General features: G+C 36.3%; 1 protein-coding gene across 1 annotated transcript in view; it reads right to left on the reverse strand.

Moving 5' to 3' along the window:
• The window catches only part of KPNA3 (karyopherin subunit alpha 3), a 90,341-nt gene that overhangs the window by 3,719 nt on the left and 66,375 nt on the right, over positions 1–20,247 (reverse strand). Inside the window, exons 8-16 of the mRNA XM_045796858.2 lie at positions 18,498–18,584; positions 17,965–18,134; positions 16,608–16,652; positions 6,017–6,148; positions 4,938–5,066; positions 2,451–2,555; positions 2,282–2,353; positions 1,968–2,130; positions 755–849 (exon numbers count right to left, since the gene is read on the reverse strand). Of these exons, the coding sequence (XP_045652814.1) occupies positions 755–849; positions 1,968–2,130; positions 2,282–2,353; positions 2,451–2,555; positions 4,938–5,066; positions 6,017–6,148; positions 16,608–16,652; positions 17,965–18,134; positions 18,498–18,584 (998 nt within the window). The remainder of the gene's footprint in view (positions 1–754; positions 850–1,967; positions 2,131–2,281; positions 2,354–2,450; positions 2,556–4,937; positions 5,067–6,016; positions 6,149–16,607; positions 16,653–17,964; positions 18,135–18,497; positions 18,585–20,247) is intronic.

Consider the following 20,247-nt stretch of genomic DNA (forward strand, 5'->3'; position numbering starts at 1 on the left):
AGCCAGTCAGATACCTAACTGACTGAGCCACCCAGGTGCCCCAGAAAATACATTTATAGTATTGTACTGCATTTATTTAAAAAAAAAAAAAAATTCTACTTACAGGTGGACCTGTGCAGTTCAAACACTTGTTGTTCAAGAGTGAATTGTACTATTTCTTCCCATTTAACAGATTACAAATGCAACAAGAACTTTCTTTCTTTTTTTTAAAGTTATCTGTATGCCCAATGTGGGGCTCAAACTTCCAACCTGAGATCAAGAGTCTCATGCTTTACCGACTGAGCCAGCCAAGTGCCCCTCAAAGACCTGTTTTTGTATTTTTACCTTCTAATCATGTTTCAGACACACTACTAAAAAAACTGATTGATGGGGGCACCTGGGTGGCTCAGTCAGTTTAGCGTCTGCCTTCGGCTCAGGTCATGATCCCAGGGTCCTGGGATTGAGCTCTGCGTCAGGCTCCCTGCACAGGGGAGAGTCTGTGTCTCCCTCTCTCTCTGCCCCTCCCCCACTCTTACACTCTCTCTGTCAAATAAATAAATAAAATCTTAAAAAAAAAAAAAGATTAAAAAATCGATTGATGGAAAACAATTATTAATTTTTTAAAATTTAGATTAAAAATAACTAAAAAGTGCCACCTCAAGAGATCTGATAGAAATATAGTATAAACTTGTCGTATTAATGACAAAAGGAAAATTCTTAGTAAACTTAGTTTTTAATGTACATGCAGGCATACCATACTTTAATGTATACTTACATCATCACCAGAGAAATACTGATCTATGATTTCAAATGCTAATTTATATATGTCTTCATTTTCATGTTGCTGTAAAACTTCAATTTTCTCCAAACCTGATAAAAACAAAAAAAATCAAATAATTAAGCAGACATAAATAAAAAACTATGTTCATTCTCACCATGAAAATCCAAAAGAACTCAGAACACCTTCCCACCACTCCCCAAAGATGACAGTTTTCTAGAAAACAGATAAAACTGAGCTGCTCTGGTTGGAGGACCAGCATCCCACTAATTTCTTCCTTTCTAGAAATGCTTGAGGTACCCTTGTATCTGAGGCAGACAGTTAAAAAAACACCTAAACACTCCATTTGACAGATGAGGAAGCTATGGTCCAGAGATGTAAAGCGATTTACTTCAGACTGCATGGCAAGTTAGTGACGGAACTCAAACCGATGCCTCCCCAGACTGTGTTAGTAGAAGCGCACTATCTCATATAGTAATTTCTAACTTTCCCTTCGTTTTCCAAATGTTATTACTTTTGTATAACAACAAATTTTCAGAAACTTCTGATTAACTGATACAAATAGAAGACAAAGCTTTAGATTTTGAAGTAATTTCTTCCAAGAAAGCAATCAAATAGGGTGCTTATATCCTATAGCCACAAAGAAATTGGGAAACAATTTTTCAGAACTGTAGAATGCCTTCATTTCTATTCCCAATATATTTATTCCATACATCAGATGCACAAGTCTATAAATTTAAATCCTTAAGAGTATTCTTTCTTGAAATGTCTTTTCCAACAATATGGAGCAGTATTTCACAAAGTAAGGTCCACAGAATCACATGATATTAGGTGTTAACATGAAAAAAGAGTTTCATTGTCACGGATTCTAAGAAATTCTGGATTAAACAAAGCTTATAAGTTTCTCTACTATAGTGGTTCTCGAGCTTTTAATCACGCACTGTGACTTCAAGAGGAGTGTTTATGGTACCTAAAAAGCAACAAAAACCTCTAGGAAGGCACGGAATGACCTTCACAACCAGTTTTTCCAGAGTATGGACTCATGCTTGTTGGAAAACCCTCTGTGGATATAGCAAACGAAGGACAGCAACATACTTTGATGAGGGAGCAGCAATGTTTCCTGACAGTTTTCTTCCTCATTAGTTGTCTTTAAAGGAAGTACTATTCCAGCATTCCAGTGCTCAACTGTTTTTCTTCAGTCCTCCCTTACCTCCACATTCTTCTATGATTTCAGCTATTGTGCTTGCTTCATCACCAGCCATTATCAGAATGTTTTTCAGACCATCGAGGACCACCTGAACAACTTGAGAATCTTTCACAGACAGTAAATTACAGAATGGTGGTATTACATTCTGCTGTACAAGGTACTCAACCTAGGCAACAAAAGAAACATTTTTATTTATATAATTATCTTTTCCCCCAAAAGAACATAGCACAGGGCTTATAAACAATCAGCAGCTTCTAAACATAAAAGAGTAGTATACTTTTCAGTTTTAACAATCCCAAGAGTTTCTCCAAACTCACTTGATCTTTTCTGCCACTTATCGTTAAGTTGCTAATTGCCCAAGCAGCTTCTTTTTGCGTTCCAAAGTCCCCCTGAAGGTTAAGAAAGAAATGATTATATGAATTCTTCATTCAAAAAATCTTGGTTATAATATATTAATGTACACGATAAACTCCTAATACCACTGACCTTAGCAAGCTGATGAATAATCATAGGAATTAATCCAGCGTCTATTACAGCTTGAACTTGTTGCTGGTTGCCTGCTGTTATGTTGGAAAGGAACCACACTGCTTCCTATAAATGAACAAAATACAGGGTACCTTTGTTTGAAAAATTATTTTTAATGCATTTATATTTTTATTTTAATGTAGTTTACATATGCTATAACAAAATCACTTGAGCTGCATTAGGGGGAATGCATCTAAAAAGCAATTAGGTGACACAGAATCTCTCATTTTGAACAAATTACAAGGAAACTTCTAACCATAATATTTGGTTGGGCCCCATTAAGCTAGCATTTATCCATCCAATATAATGTATGCCTACGCAAGCTAGGCCACTATTTTAGACAATGGTAATACGGCAGTGAACAAAACAGACCAAAAAAACCTTTACTCATGCAGCTTACATTTTTGGTGCTTTAAGATCCCTTTAAAAGATAAGGACAGAAGTAAATAAAAGACTCGATTTCCTAACAGTCTGTTAAAACTACTTCTAGGAAAGGAGAATTGCTTTATTATAAAAATATTTACTTGCAAGACATATTTAGAAATTAAGTATCTACTTAGTCTGGGATGGGTCTATATAACAAATTTTATTATAACCTTAAAGGATTTGTAAGTCACAAACCAGCAGGTTCTATTTTAATTTTAGTGTCAAATGTTGTCTCTTCTACAATTAAAAAAGTTAACTGAAAATTTATTTTGCCATCCAATTTTAGTAAGATGTTAACAACTGGTAAATCAGTGCTTAGGGTATATAGGGGTTCACTATACTATTCTTGCAAATTTCCCATAGGTTTGAAAAATTTCAAACTAAAATGCTGAGGGAATATGGGGTGCCTGGGTGGCTTAGTCAGTTAAGTGTCAAACTCTTGATTTGGGCTCAGGTCATGATTTCAGGGTCATGCAATCAAGCCCCATGTTGGGCTCTGCACTCAGTGGGCAGTCTGCTCGGATACTCTCTCTCCCTCGCCACCCACCCTCCCCCACCGGCCAACCGCACTCACTTGAGTGTGTTCTCTCTCTAAAATCAATCAATCAATCAATCAATCAATCTTTAAAGAAAGTGCTGAAGGAATAAAACTGAGTTTTATTCCACCTTGAGGGTCCCCTGATGATCCCAAGTGCAAATAACACACGTGCTCAAGGTGAAAAACTTCTGAGGAGACTAACTGGCTGCTGAGGCTGAGCAGGAATCTATCTGAACCCTTTTTCTTTCCCCCATGATACCTTCACTTAGGCATATCGATCACAGGCCAGAACTTCTCTGCACCCACTTCTGTCCGGCTTCCTCACTTCTCAGCTCTGTTTCCAATTATGGAATACACTTAGCTGTAAAAATCACCTAGATTATTGAAATTTCTACAGTAAAAATAACTGGCCCAGAGTCTAAAAGACTGGCTTCTTTCCCCTCAATGGAACAAATGTATTCATAAAATGCACTTTCTGACAACATACTTTTCTTAAGAATCCAAGTGTCAAATTATAGTTGAGTAACTATACAAATATAGCTATGACACAGAAGAAATGATCAATTCTGTTGGTTCTGGGGATAGTGGCATTTCAGGAAGATAAAACTACATTAAACTAAATGCAAATCAAAACCACAAGACATCACTTCACAGCTACTAGTAATAATAATTTAAAAAAAGGAACTGGAACCCTTATACAGTGCTTGTGGAAATGTAAAATGGTACAGCCACTACGGAAAACAATTTGGCAGTTCCTCAAAAAGCTAAACATAGAATTACCATATGACTGGGCAGTTCTACTCCAAGATATATACCCAAAAGAACTGAAAGCAGGGACCCAAATAGACACTTGCATGCCAGTGTTCACTGCAACATTATTCACAACAGCCAAAAGGTAGAAAAACTCCAAGTGTCCATCAACAGATGAATGGATAAACAGAATGTGGTATATATGTACAATGGAATATTTATTCAGCTATAAAAGGAAATGAAGTTCTGATACATGCTCCAACATGGATGAACCTTAAAAAAATTACGCAGTGTGAAATAAGGCAGACACAAAAGGAATTCAGTACTTAAGTATATATTTAACAATAAGTTTGTATCTCAACATTGAAATTTTTTTTAAAAAGGACTTTTTTGATCTTTAATTTAGGCACTGCCGCTTTTGGTCCAATCTAATTTCACAGGGAGATTAAATTATGATCTCTCTGTTTATAAAAGTTACCAGCCATCCAATGAGAGATTTTTTACATATTCTCACTTAGTGGCTACTAATTTACTGATTCTGGCTACTGCCCAATATATTTAAATAAAAACACTGGTTATTTTATTAGGGCAGCACTTATAACAAAATAACTGCGGAGGTGACTTGAAATAATTCTCATCTTAACTACAGTGGTTTTGAAGACAATCATGATCAAACAAATAGCAACAGAAAACAAGGGGACAGTTAGATATGAAATATACAGAGAGTGCTTTACCTTATTTATTTTCTCTTTTGGGTGTGATAAGAGATTCGGGAAGTGTGAAAGGACATCACAGTTGAGAACAACCTGGGTCTGCTCATCGGTGCCAGTCACTATGTTGCCAACTGCTCTGAGTGCTGCTGTCTGGGGTGGGGATAAAACACTTTCTATAAATTCATTTGTTTATAAAGTGGATTCTACATTTTTCATAATCCTGAGAAAATGTAAAAATGCAAGGGCTAAATGACTGCCACTTACTGTATTCTTAGACAAAGTACTACGTAGAACTGAGAGGCAATTTTGAATTTTAAACAAGTCTTGTAAAAAATGGAACTATATAGAAAAATTGTGTGAAAAACTGCTCAAAGATTCAAAAAATAAAAAGAAATGAAAATTTAAAAAGTAAAGGTTCATTTTAACAGCAGCTATTTTTTTATCTCTTACTAAATTAGTACCACAGAAATATTTTAATAAAGGCCTGGAATGGGCGCATATTTCCATCTAGACAGTCACTTTGGCAGAAGTGGAATGAATACCTATCAGCCACCCACCCCTAATTAGAGTGTGGAGAAAGGAGAGAGGAGGAAATGCAGTTAGGATGCTGTTGCAATTATTTGGAGGGGAAAAAAAAGAGTCTTGAACTAAATCAGTGGCTCTAGATACATAAGGGGCAGACAGATGTGAAAGCTCTATAATGAGAATTAATAGGACTCTGCAATGGAGGGGAAATGAAAGGAGGAATCAAGGTTTCAAGCTTGGACTATGTGGTCTACTGAAAGGGGATATATAAAGAGGAGCAGGTTTGTGGGAGAAGATGATACATTTTAATTTTGTCTGGTAAAATGCCAATGGAATGCTTGAAGGAGTTCTTAGAGGAGATGTCCAAGACCTCGAGGACAATTGTCTATTGTCAGTCTGAAACTCTGCAAAGAATCTGGGTGAGATAAAGATTTAGAAACCAACAAAATCAGATTCAGTAAAACAGAGGAGAAATATGGAAGTTATGTACATAGAGACAGAAGTGAAGCCTAGTTTTTCAAGTTAACAGGTTATATAGCAAACACAATTCTATATAAGAAAAATAAGATACTTACTTGAACTTTCACTTCCTGGTGGCTCAGAAGGGGCACAAGAAATGGTACAACCCCTGAATCAATAACCATCTGTATCTGCTCATTACCTCCATCTGTCAGGTATGACAGAGCCCAAACTGTATCTACAAGAATCTACAGAAAGTAAAAAAGAATTACCAGGTTAGGTATTTGTCTGAACGCTTAAAATACTTAACATACTTCGGGGTGGTGACATAAAAAGTAATTAAACTTTATATTTTAGACTGGTGGCAAACATACCTGCTTACCGAATAAATCTACTAAGCAGCAGAGAACTCTCTCAATGCCTACCTCAGATCATTCTTCACAAAAAGGAGACAGAAGTCTGAGACAACTTTTACCCTAACTTCTGCATTTATGTATCAGATAGATGAATTTAAAAATAGGCAGAGGTCGCCTGGGTGGCTCAGTCCATTAAGCATATGACTCTTGATTTCAGCTGAGGTCATGATCTCAGGGTAGTGAGATCAAGCCCAGCATCAGGCTCCACACTCAGTAGGGAGTCGAGCCTGTTTCAGATTCTCTCCCTCTCCTTCTGCCTCTTCCCTTGCTGTGTGTGTGCACATGCTCTCTCTCTCTCTAATAAATCTTTAAAAAAAAAAAAAAAGGCAGAAAAGTTTTCTCTCTGCCCCACAAACTGAGTACCTAATAATCACAAGGAAACACTTTATATACAGAACAAGACCATATACCAGCTGCTTCAATGCTAGAAGACACCAAAAGGATACTAGTGGTTTTCAAACACGTTTAGCAATGTAATTAAATTTTCAGGCTATTAAAGTAAACAGATAAAAGAAATAAGTTGGCATTTTAGCTTTGGGGGAAAAAGTTAATTATTTGCAAAGCCCTTGAAAAAGGTCTCCAAGTGAAGAGCAGAGAATATAAACCATGCCCCATACCCATCTGATTTTGCAAATAATAAAAAAATAAAAGAAAGACTTAGGTTTGTTGACTCACTCAAAGTCAAAGAGTTTATATGTAAGCACGGGTCTTATTCATGTGAAATCAGAGATGCTTCTTACTAAGGTATCCAAATTAAACACATTCTGTTGCTTTAAATTAATGCCACCTGAATTAAAACCCATCTACAGGGGCGCCTGGGTGGCACAGTCATTAAGCGTCTGCCTTCAGCTCAGGGCGTGATCCCTGCGTTGTGGGATCGAGCCCCACATCAGGCTCCTCTGCTATGAGCCTGCTTCTTCCTCTCCCACTCCCCCTGCTTGTGTTCCCTCTCTCGCTGGCTGTCTCTATCTCTGTTAAATAAATAAATAAAATCCTAAAAAATAAAATAAAATCCATCTACATATCCTTCAAAAAGTAAAGAGATGAATAAAAAGAGCAAATAAAACCACATTTAGGGGCACCTGGGTGGCTCAGTTGGTTAAGCATCTGCCCTCAGCTAAGGTCATGATCTCAGAGTTCTGGAATCAAGCCCCGCAGTTAGGCTCCCTGCTTAGCGGGGAGTCTGCTTCTCCTTCTGCCTCTTCCCCCTGCTCGTGTGCCCTCTAATAAATAATAAGATCTTAAAAACAAACAAACAAACAAATACATATAGCCCACACCTTCAGCATTAGTAGGAATCAGAGAATACTACAAATTTCAAATTATATGTAAGAAAAGAAAAAATTAAATTCTAGTTTTCGTCTGGGCCTCCTGCCCCAAGCCTATGTAAGACTTCAGAGAAGAGGAGAGGGGAAGAGAGTAAAGTGTTTAAAAGTAACATATCCTAGCAAAACTACCTCACGTTAGTGGGACAGAGACCATGTGGTTCCAAAAGCCTATGATATTTACTATCCATCCTTTTCAGAAAAATCCGCTGATACCTTCTGCACTAGAGGATGAGCGTCACTCCACTCATGATGGATGTGGAAATACTTCATTGTAGATCACAGACAAAAATAAACGTGGGATAGGAGTGGAAGAGTAATTTATAAATGGTGTATGTTCTGAAAAAACAGAAATATTGCACTTCAAAAAGGGGAGGACAGAAGGGAGCTACGCCTATGAGCTGAGCCCACCTACCACCCCACCCCAGCATTAAGGCCTCCCTACTGAAGGGTGTCTGCAGATGTTGTATGTGTGGGCAGAGCCTGTCTACTACCCAGTCTGGCAGTAACAGGTAACAAGATTTACAGAGAAACCAGAGTCGCATAACATAACACCCAAAATGTGCAGGCTAACAAATGAAAATAACTTGTCATACCAAGAATCAGGAACATCTCAACTCAAAAGGTAAACGACAGTCAACAGATGTCAATTCCAAGATGACACAGATACTGAAATTATCTGACAAAGATTTTCAAGGAACTATCATAAAAGTACTTCAGTGAGCAATTATGAATATATTTAAAACAAATAAATATAGGAAATCTCAGTAAAGAAACAGAAGACATAAAGAAGAGCCAAACAGAAAATTTTAAACTGAAAAAGTCAATAATCCAAATTTAAAACTCACCGGAAGGAGTCACTGGTAAAATGGAGAAAGGGAAAAAAAAATCAATCAATTCAAAGATAGATCAATACAAATCACCCAATTTGAATAACAGGAGAAACAAACTTCATGACAGTTATAGAACAGTAAGAAAGGGTCTAACACTGTGCCATCAAGAGTCCCAAGAGAAGTGGAGCTGAAAAATATTTAAAGAAATAATGGCAGAAAATTCCCTAAATTTGACAAAAGATAAGCAGACTCAAAAATGGAAGGACGAAGCAAGAGAAAACAGAAAACAGAATAAGCTCCTCGATTATTGTATAGATATTAGACAGGAGTCAAAAAATACTATTTAAAACTATCAAAACAGATAGTAGAAGAAAAGGGCATTATAAAAGGTGTAAATATAAAGGTAACATTAGAACAAAAACCTAAATACCAAAATGAGAAAAAAAAGCACACTAAATAGAAAATAAAACACACACAAAATACTATACAAAATAACGTGGCAGAGTTGAAACTAAACATATCAAACAATATGAACAGGATTAACTCACCTATAAACAAGAAAAAGATTCTTAAATTGACTCCCAAAACAGAACCCAATTCTATGCTGTGTACAAGAGACACATCTAAAATTAAGTAATTCAAAAAGGCTAAAAATAAAAGAACAGTAAATAGTACATGGAAGTAAATCTAGTAAAATCTAGATGAAATGAGTAATTTCCTAGGACAACAATTGACAAAAACTGACCTCAGAAGAGATAGATAGTTTAAACAAGATAATTTCCATAGCAAAGATAAAGAAAATCATCAAGGAACTAACCCTACGAAGTACCAAGATCCAAAAGTTTCAAGGGCAACACTACCACTCTTCAAAGATCAGACAGACCCAATGTTATATTAATTGTTTTCGAGCATAAAGAAATAAAGGAAGCATAATGTTAACACCTAAACTTCTAAAAAGCAATAAAAACATAATATTGATGCCTCATAAGGACAGCATAACAGTAAAACTGCAGACCAGTATCAATTATGTGAACACTGGTGCAAAAATTCTAAATAAAACATTAATGAACAGGATCCCATACCACACTAAGAAAACAACGTATGATGATCAAGTGGAATTACTTAAGAAATGCAAAGATGGGGGGCGCCTGGGTGGCTCAGTTGGTTGAGCATCTGACTCTTGGTTTCAGCTCAGGTCATGATCTTGGAGTCATGAGATAGAGCCCTGCATGGCTCAAGGGGGAGTCTGCTTGGGATTTTCTCTCTCCCCCCACCCCCCGTTCCTCTCCCCTGCTCACCTTCTCTTTCTCTCAAATAAATCTTAAAAAAAAAAAAAAAAAGAAATGCAAAAATGGTTCAATTTTAGAAATATCATTAATATGTCACATTAACAGATTTAAGGAGAAAAATCATGGTTATTTCCACAGACGCTGAAAAATTCAACACCCATTCTTTTTTATTTAAGGGGGGGTGAGGAGGAGAGGGAGAGAGAGAATCTTAAGCAAGGCTTCACACCCAGGGCAGAGCCTGAAGCAAAACTCAATCTTATGGCCCTGAGATCATGACCTGAGGCAAAATCAAGAGTTGGACGCTTAACCAACTGAGCCACCACGGTGCCCCTGAAGATTTCATATTAAAAAAGTTCTAAAAACTTTGAAATTCATCGCACATGATTATCAGGCCACTCCAGCTTCTTCTGTTTTCATCAAAGTTTGCTTTTCTCATCTCCATTATCAGGCTGAACAGCAGCTCTACGTCTCGGACGCTTGTAATTTTACCTTTTGTTGCCTTTTCCCATGTAAGCTGCTTCTGTTATTTTACACCTGCCCCCTCTACTATTCTTTTTTCTTGGTTTTCTCTTTGATTTCCATCCTAAACTATCTGGCTTTTACAGCCACTAATAGTCAATGAGTATACTCTTCGTACAGCTAACCATCTGATTAACGATGTGCCAACAAAGTCTTTACTAATCCTGGGCTACTTCAATTATTTTTCACTATTCATGTCTGTTTTTCTGTGCTAGAAAGCTTTAAAAGTTTTTACTTCAGCTAATAGTTCAGATACTTGAAGACTGCTAGAAAGCTGATCTCTAGACACACAACAGAAGGCATATATGCACACACGCAAAAGACTGACAACTCCACATGGTTCATGTTTTGAGATAATAATCTTGAAAACTGGTATATGAACCAAAGGAAAATCACCAACAACTCAAAGTCTGCCAATAAGGATACACTCAGCTCAAAGACCTGATTTACGTCACCTTTACTGATTTATGCCACCTCCAATAAATGTGCTAACAAATCATGTCCTGTGAGGCACTGTTATAGAAAACTGCTATTAATGTGTACAGCATTTCCTAGAAGATTAGATATCAACAGATCATCTAAGGAATGTCAACTTCACACATGCTTCAGAGACAACTAGAGTTAATTTGGGTTAACTGTGTACTCATATTTAATCTTTATATGCAGTAATGGGTAACTTAGAAGACCAGGGGTACTCACATCCTACACATTCCAAAGAAAAGGACTGGCCCTTGATTAGCTCCTTTGAGATAACTTCTGAGCTCTTGGATTATCCTGCCTGATTACGTTGTATACCTGAGATCTTGGGCAAATAGCTTATGTAACAATGTGATTTCATGCTGAATATCTCTTTTAGTTTGCTTGAAGTTGTGGGCCACACTGTATCAGTCTGACCTCCAGAATAGCTAAGGGCAGTCATGTGGGCTGTCCATGCCTATATGACTGACCCCCAATAAATACCCTGCACACCAAAGTTCAGGAGGTTCCTGGTTAGCAATATTTCATGTGTTTGTATGTGTTACACATGGTTGCTGGGAAAATAAAGCACTGTCCTTACAATTCTACTGGGAGAGGAGAACTGGAAGCTTGTACCTGGTTTCTCCTAAACTCTGCCCTCTATGCCTTTTGCCTTTGTTGATTTTAACCTTGTGAAATAATAAGAAATATATATTTATATATGTAAATAATATAAATACATATAGGTGTCTGTCCCTGGCACTCTGTCCTGGCACAGAGCTCCTAAAACTCCTGTAATTTCTTAAGCGAGAAGAGCAATAGGAACATCTCTTGTTCTAGTATCTGCCTTTGACCCTGCCCCTGACATAGGACTCCTAAACTCAATTCCTAAGTGTAAGAGAACTAGGAGCATCTTCTGTTCTACTGAGGCGACTCTGGGTCGGCTCCTAGATGGATGCTGGTTGCCAGAAAGACCAAGCCTGATTAGAAGTTTGGAGTTGTCAACCCTATAGAGAGAGGGGAGGGGGGTTGGAAATGGGAGTTAATAATTGATCGTGCCTACAGGAGGAAACCTGCATAAAAATCCCGATAGTACAAAGTTCATTGACCTTCCTGGATAGAGCTCCTGCCCTTAGGGCCCTCCTGGATCTTGCTCTTTGTATCTCTTCATCTGTATCCTTTATCATCTCCTTTAGTAAACTGGCAAATTTAAGTGTTACCCTGAGTTCTGTGAGCCACTTTAACAAATGAACCTAAATGAACTCAAGGACAGGTTTGCTGGAACTTCCGATCTATAGCCAGTTAGTCAGAAGAGCAGGTGACAACCTGGGCTTGGAACTGGCGTCTGAAGTGTGGGAGTGCTGGGGTGGGGGTGGGGGACCTGAGAGAAATGAACGCTTAACCTGTGGGATCGGATACTCCCCCCAGGTAGACCGTGTCACAATCAAATTAATTGTAGGATACCCAGCTGGTACCACAGAGACTTCCCTTTTGTTGTGGGGAAAACCCCACATCTGGCAACTAGAAGTGTCAGAAGTGAAGTAGTCTGTGTGAGTAGTAAAGGAGACATACTGAAGATAAACACACAGCTGGGAAGGACTGGGATTTTCCCTACGTAGGAATGAAAAAACTAAGTTTTTCCTAAATGAATCTGTATCCTTTCGTGTAATTAACTATAAGCATGAGTGTCACAGCTTTTCTGTGACTTTCTAGCAGTTCACTGAAACTGAGAGTGGTCTCAGGATCCCTGACACGCTTATTATCAAGTGTCACTAACAATCAAGTCTCCACACATAACCAATCTGCTTCGACTGATTAATTTCATTTGCACCAGCAATATAATAAACTAGATTTGTATCAAATGTCAGCTAACACTCAGAATTGTCTAGGCATGTCAAGCCATGGATCAATAACTTTGAAAAGGGCAGGAAAACCAAATGCTACAGAATCAGTGCAACTGCAAATTACCTTTAAGAAGCACAATAACTACAAAGCAATACACACAGACTAACCTGAACCAGTCCAGATTTTTTCTCTAGTCCTAAGGGTCAGTAGTTTTTCCTCTGATGTCACATAGGCATACTGCAATCCATAAACCAACTCATCATTTCTACACCCCAACCCAGCTTCTCCAGCATTCTCAATAGTCACTTTCTCATAAAGTAAGTCACTCGTGCTGTTTCATTCCTCTGCCTGCTGCTATTGTTGTTTTCTGTTGTGTCCTATACCTTAAAACCCAAATTAGAAAGATGGATAGGACTTCCTCTTTCCTACCACCCATATCAAACCCAGCAAATTTATCACTGAAACACTTCTAGAATCTTGTCTTCCTGATATCTAAGCTCTAGTACTGGTGCTAAATTTCTCTCATCCATACTACAAATCAATTTGTCTTCCCAACCCCACTTTCCCCTAAATCTACACTCCACTTAATGGTATGAACCATCAATCCAGAATACAAATTAGACCATTATTCTCTGGTTTGCTATCAACTACATAAAAAGGATATATGGCTCTTAAAGTGGTATATAAGATGCTGTATGATTCAGAAACTGCTAAATTTCTGCCGTATTTTTCCCTACTCTGTTTTTATAACTTATTCTTCCATCTCTCTAGTTCTAACAACTGCTTTGCTGGCTCTCCCTCCCTTGATGTCACTGCTCAAATGCAGAGCATTATTAGAATTCAACTTTTAGCCCTTTTTCCATATTTTCATAAAGCCCTTAAATACTGATAAATCTCAAGTCTATATTGCATCTTCTTTCTCAGAATACTGCTATGAAGGAACAAGTAAATCAGAATCAATGTGTCTGACCTACAATAGACTCATCATCTTTCTCTACCAGTCTCATCCTTTTGCTTTACTCCTTCTGATGGTTATGGCATTATTATCCAGGTGGACTGCTAAATTAGAAACCAAAGCAATTTTTACTTTTCCTTCAATTTGATCCTTTCCTCTCGAAGTTCTACTTATTTTCTCTCTTAACACCCAAACTTTTCCTCTCTTAACCATTACTATTTCTAATTCAGACCTTCACCAACTTCTTTAAACCAATTATGATAGCAAAATGAGACTACTTACATCCATACCTCCCCCATTCTAAACCCTGCATACCTCTTCTAAGTTATCTGACCATAACAGATATGAGCACATCACTCCTCTATTTAAAAATCTTCAATTACTCTGCACTGATCACAAGATAAAGCCAAAACTGCTTAACACAGGATTCAAACCCTGCAACTCAACTTCCCAGCAAATGTGTTGGGTTATTAACTACCTGTATTCTCCAAAACCTCCAAGAATGCTCCTGAGTCTTTAATATCTTTCCTCATATACCTGAAATGACTTTTCAAGTTGACAAAATACTACTTGTCCCAGTTGTATGACATTAGACAGATTACTTAACTATCTGCCTCTTTTACCACGTCTGTAAGAGAGAGATAATGATGTACCAATTTCATTTTCATAAGGAATAAATGAGTTAATATATGAAAAGTGCTTAAAACAATGCCTGGCACATTTACAACCCTTAATAAATGTTAGCTATTAAAATAATCATCTTTGTTACCTCTGTTGTCATTTCTACCTCCATCTTTCTCCACATCATACTTGTTTCAAATGCTACTTTCTCAGTGAAGCTTTCTTGTTACCAGAGAGAACATGCACTCTCATAATTAGCATTTTGGTCATTCCTCGATTTCACTTTTGTTTTGTTTTGGTTTGACACCATGTTGTGTATTTATGTGATCGTGGTATTAAAAAAAGCACAGGCCTTGGACATAGCTTCAAGTCTTAGCTATGGCTCTTATTTATCATATAGGCCCTTAGTTGGTTACTTCACTGAATTTTAAACTCCTTATCTGTAAAATGGGAGAATAAAACTTATCACATAAGGGTGCTAATAAGGTAAAAGGAAGTTAAAGAAATAGGTTCAGCATAGCAAGTCATCAACAAAAGTTCATTCCTTTAAACTCTTTTTACCTGCTACTAATGTAAAGGTCTTAGAAGGCAGGGTCTCTATGTCTTCTTTATCTTTTTTTTTTTTTTTAAAGATTTTATTTATTTATTTGACAGAGAGAGAGACAGCCAGCGAGAGAGGGAACATAAGCAGGGGGAGCGGGAGAGGAAGAAGCAGGCTCCCAGCGGAGGAGCCTGATGTGGGGCTCGATCCCAGCACCCTGGGATCATGCCCCAAGCCAAAGGCAGACGCTTAACGACTGAGCCACCAAGGCGCCCCTCTTTATCTTTGAGCCTATAATTCACGGCACAATTCTGCCTAAAGTGGTTAATAATCCATGAGTGTTTGTTAAACTTGACAAATATACCTTAACTCAGCACTTTGCCATTTTAATACCCCTGGCTTTCAAATAAACATCATCAACAGATGGTGGAAGATTTCTTTTGGCTGTAAACAATTCCATAATGTCCTGGGGTAAAAGTCTTGATGGCAATATCAGATATTTTGGTTATTTTCCCTTTAATCTTAGCTGTTGGAATGCTTAGAATTAAATTTAGCAACAAATACATTTTTTATATAATTATTTTTTTGACTTTTACTAAGTCACTTTATATTCATTTTGAAAATAGGATAGTATATGGCTAAACAGATTTCACTTAATTTTTATGACATTTCAGGCTAATATGTCACAAATGACAAGTTACTTTAGTTGCAAAAAGATTCCTTCCTAAGAGCTTAAAGTTCTAAAATGAACTAGAGAAATGTGGTTCAATGCTAGCAAAGATGTATTTTCTTCATCCCAATGATAAATCACACACATAATTCTGGCAAACACGCATACATTTGTATTGTATGTGTATGTAAATAAAGACAGGATTATAAAAACACAAATATACAGCAAATCAGAAAGAGATCTTAGCTGGAACAAGAGAAGCCAATCATTGCTAGATGAAAACTAGAATCAATTCTAGATTCACTGAAATTCATTCATTATCTTACTCCACGGAAGAGTAACATTTTGCTTTGCTACGTTAAGGAGAGTTTTCAGCTTATCTAATAAAAAACTCTGCCAGAATATATAGTGTAAATTCTTAACTAAATCTTATGTAATGACCAAATCTGAAAATGCCTTTGCATTTAAAACCATACTTGATACTCTTCAATACTATACCTCCAAAGGTATCCTGGGAGGCAGTGTGGTTTCACAGAAAGCACACAAGATCTGCCACCAGAAGATCTCAGGTTTTTTTTGTTTTTGTTTTTTTTTAGAAGATCTCTGTTTTGAACATCAATTTCGATTCTTATAAGCTCTGCAACCTTGGATAAATCACTTAATCTGTCCCTGAGGCCCAGTTTCTTATTCTATAGAATGGTGGCATAATATCTATCCTATTATAAGAATCAAATGAGATTTTTTTTTAAAGATTTCATTTAATTACTTGAGAAAGAAAGAGAGCAAAAGGGGGGAGAGAGAGGGACGACCCGACTCAGTGCCAAGCACAGAGCCCAATGCAGAGCCCAATACAGGGCTCAATTCCATGACCCTAAGATCACTACCTTAGCCGAAATCAAGAGTTGGATGCTTAACCAACTAATGAGGTTTAAAGAAATATGAAGGTGCTCTATAAAGTTTTTACCACTTTATGAATATTGATACTTAAAATAATATGAATGATACAGATAAATACCTACATATGTGAAATTTCTCTAAAGTTAGCACTTTTGCTATATGGATGATTTAAGATATAAAGTTAATATAACTTTAATCCTATTTCTGAAAAAGTCATACATTGTGGAAGCCTCACAAGTTAATAAAATAAATGCTGACACTTACAAAAGTCTAAAAATTAAATCATCCTTCTAGTCCCATCAAGAGCAAAATCCCAAATCTAAGATTCGACTTTACTTACATTTATGTCCGTATGATATATGAGGACACACAATGCTGGCAAAATCTGAGGAAAGAAGATAAATGATAAATAACACTAGAGTTGATGAATATGTCTTTGTAAAAATGAATAACTGTGATACAAAAAGCAGTAAATACTACTCGCAGAGCAAGAAAAGACGTTAAACTTGTTTGAATCTCTATTAGGAAAATGAAAATCTGATTTCAATTCAATCTGAAAAACCATAGTTCAGATGTCCAAATAAAATAACCAAATAAATCTGGCAGAGATTAATGCACCTTAAAGGAAAAACAGTTTTGAAAAGTAACTTTCTTTGTAACATTAATGTCAAGTGGAAAGAATGAAGATGCAACTATTCAGTAGAGCTAGCTTAAAAAAAAAAAAGCTGTTTTTTTTGGTAAAGATTTTATTTTTAAGTAATCTCTATACTCAACATGCGGCTCAAACTTACAACCCCAAGATCAAGAGTCGCATGCTCTACCGACTAAGACAGCCAGGTGACCCTAAAAAAAGCTATTCCTAAAACTGTCATCTCACTTACTCTGCTTAAAGAGAAAGGGAAGATTTTATTTAATTAGCTACTTCAGTCAAATTAAAGTTTCTGACTTCAGATTTAGTCAAGAAAATTATAACCAGTACAAAATATACAGTTTGCTGAATTCAGGCCTTGCATATCCTTTTTTTTAAATCTGGGGGGGGAAATCACACTAAGTACCCTTTCCATAACAGCAAAACCCAGAAGCTGGTGAACGATGTTAAATATAAAGGTTCATAGTTAATATTTTTCAACACAAATGATTAAAGGTTGCATAGAATTTTAAAAAACTTAAAATACTCAGATCCATTTACAACTTAAATGTAAATAGAAAAGTTTTTACTTTGTTTTAATTAGTAGATTTAACACAAAGTATGTCGCATAGTTAAGAACACTGATTTTGTATATCTAGAGAAATTTCAATTGGACTTAATGTAAATTCACTCAAGAACATTTGCATATAAGTACACTAGTTTTATCTGTAGCAATCCCTTATTTTTTTAGTAATAAACCAAAAATGCAATGTAGTAATAAAATTTCTGAGATTTGGTTTTCTCCTTTTGTATTTTTCTTTCTGAAAGTTGTGTTTTTATGAAAATAGTCATTAAAAAATAAGAATTAGGGTGGACTAACATTTTGTCAGGTGCCATAAGATACTCAACTTTCATTTCATAGGAGTCAAAAATTAAATATGATATGTTACTTAAAAAATCTCATACCTGCAATGAAATCAGTATATGCATTATTTCATTCCTTGAATGAAAATCTAAAGCATAAACATAGGGAAAATATACCATCTGGGCTTTGCAATTCTTCATTTACCTCCTGAACTGTCTCCATAGGCGGTGGGGGGTCCTTATTCCTGCAGAGATTGACAATGACCCATGTGACGTTCCGAAGGAAGGTGATGGGAATGGAGGGATTGATGAAGGACAGAAGAGGTTTGACAACTCCCAGTGATATGACATAATCTCTACATTGAGGACCATCACCTACAGAAATGAAAATTGTATTTAAAAAAAAATTACATTCAGGATGAGAAAGTCTGAAATGTATGCAATGGCTCATGTTGGGACACTGATGTTCTATGTTTCCTCACCATTAGTCAAGGGCAGCAAGTGTTGCTGTTTCTCCAGATTTTGATTTGGAGAACACAAATTTAACCTACCAATCCTGATAGCAAATTGCATATCTGTTTCAAGAGGTACCATCTTAAGTTAGTATTTATGAGACACGAAGACAGTCAACCCACGTTAAAATTAGAGGAAACATAGGATGTAATGGCTATGCCAATGTAGGAAAAAAGTTAATTAAGGTTCTTAATTGGAGTCTTTTTAAACCTAAATCCAACTTACCTATAATGTTTCCCAAAGCCCATACTGCTTGTTCACAAACATTCTGATGTGGTGAATGGAGAAGTCTCAAAAAAAGAGGTACGGCATCTATAATAAAAACAAATATTGCTACTGCAAAATGTTGAAGAGTTTATAGATTTCAGACTAAATAAGCTGATTAAATATACAGAGCCTGGCACACCATGGTTACCCAATTACAGTTCACTGAATGAATGTGGCAAATACCTTTACCCTAAAAAAGTTAATTTTAGTATTTCCCCCTCGTAATATTCAAAGTAACACACCTACTGACAAGATTTAAAAGTTGCTATTAGATATCATTAACCAAAAGAAAACAGCAGCATGAAATTTTTCCTATAATGCATTTAAAAACAGCAGCATGAAATTTTTCCTATAATGCATTTAAAAAAAAAAGAGAGATCCCCCCACCCCCAAACACATAAACTTAGAATATACTACTTTACTCAATATGATCCCAATTGCTGATATGGGATTTTACCTAAAGAACTGATCATTCCCATATCAGGCTTACCTTATGTATTAAAATAATTTATCATTATTATCTTTACTCCTACATAATTTACACGTTAATGTAGGTTCTAAAACACTGGTATCATACTCACTCCAGGTAGGAAACTAAACATAAGCTAGATTACTTTTTCTTAAATTTCGGTCAATTGAGTACTACTTCCAGGATTTTTTGTTGTATATCTGCACTACCTGTATTATTTACTTAACACTTAAATTAAATATGGAAGTAATCCCAGTGTCCATTAACTGATATAAGTAGATGAACAAAATGTGTTATATAATGGAATACTATTCAGCAATAAAAAAGAATGGAACACTGATAGGTGCTATACATGGATGAACCTCAAAAATACTGGGATTACTTCCATGTTTGGGCTATTATGAGTACTCATACAAGTCTTTATGTGGGCATGTTTTCATGTGGGGTCCACCTAGTAGTGGCACCGCTGGGTCATATAGTAACTCTATGATTAGCCTTTTGACAAACTGTTTTCCAAAGAGGCCACACCATTTTACATTCCCACCAGCAATGCATGAGGCTTTCAACTGACCTCACATTTGTAATTTAACAATTTTATCACTTCTATAAATAGAAGACCAATATCACTTACCAGTATCACAAATAGAAAGTAACCAAAAAATTCAATATGCAAATAAAACATTGTTATTAAATTGTACCTACTAGTCTCCATTAAAAGCCCTAGTCTAAAACCTGCTACCTTTTTGGTACAACTAATATCTAACTGGGAACTTTCTCCTTTGAAATATCTGAAAGAGAGTGGTATTCTCACTAACTGATTCAATGTAATTTATTGCTGTATCATACTACTTAAAATCATCTCCAGTGCCCCCTAAAGCATCCCACACATTGAGTACTTGGTGACAACTAATTTTTTCAAAGAGCTTTCTTTTGTCAGTTTGGATCAACACACTAATCATAGTTAGCCCATCCTGAGGTGGGCAAAATTTTAAAAATGTATGTTACAAGTTAAAAGGTGTAAGTTACTCAGCACACTGGAGGTACTACAAACAGAAAATTTAAAACCTGCTGTTAGGAGATAGTCTCTACCCAAAAAGATAAAACTTTGTTCACTTTTTAGTAACCACAATTAAAATTATTTAGTGATAGATTAATGATAGCTATGGGAAAGATATCAACCATCAAAAGTAACTCATAAAATTCACTAGTTTAAAATGTTGTAAGATAAAATTCAGTCTT

The sequence above is a fragment of the Ursus americanus genome, chromosome 10, assembly GCF_024610735.1.
Source record: "Ursus americanus isolate L20-20 chromosome 10, mUrsAme1.1.p, whole genome shotgun sequence".
NCBI lineage: Eukaryota > Metazoa > Chordata > Mammalia > Carnivora > Ursidae > Ursus > Ursus americanus.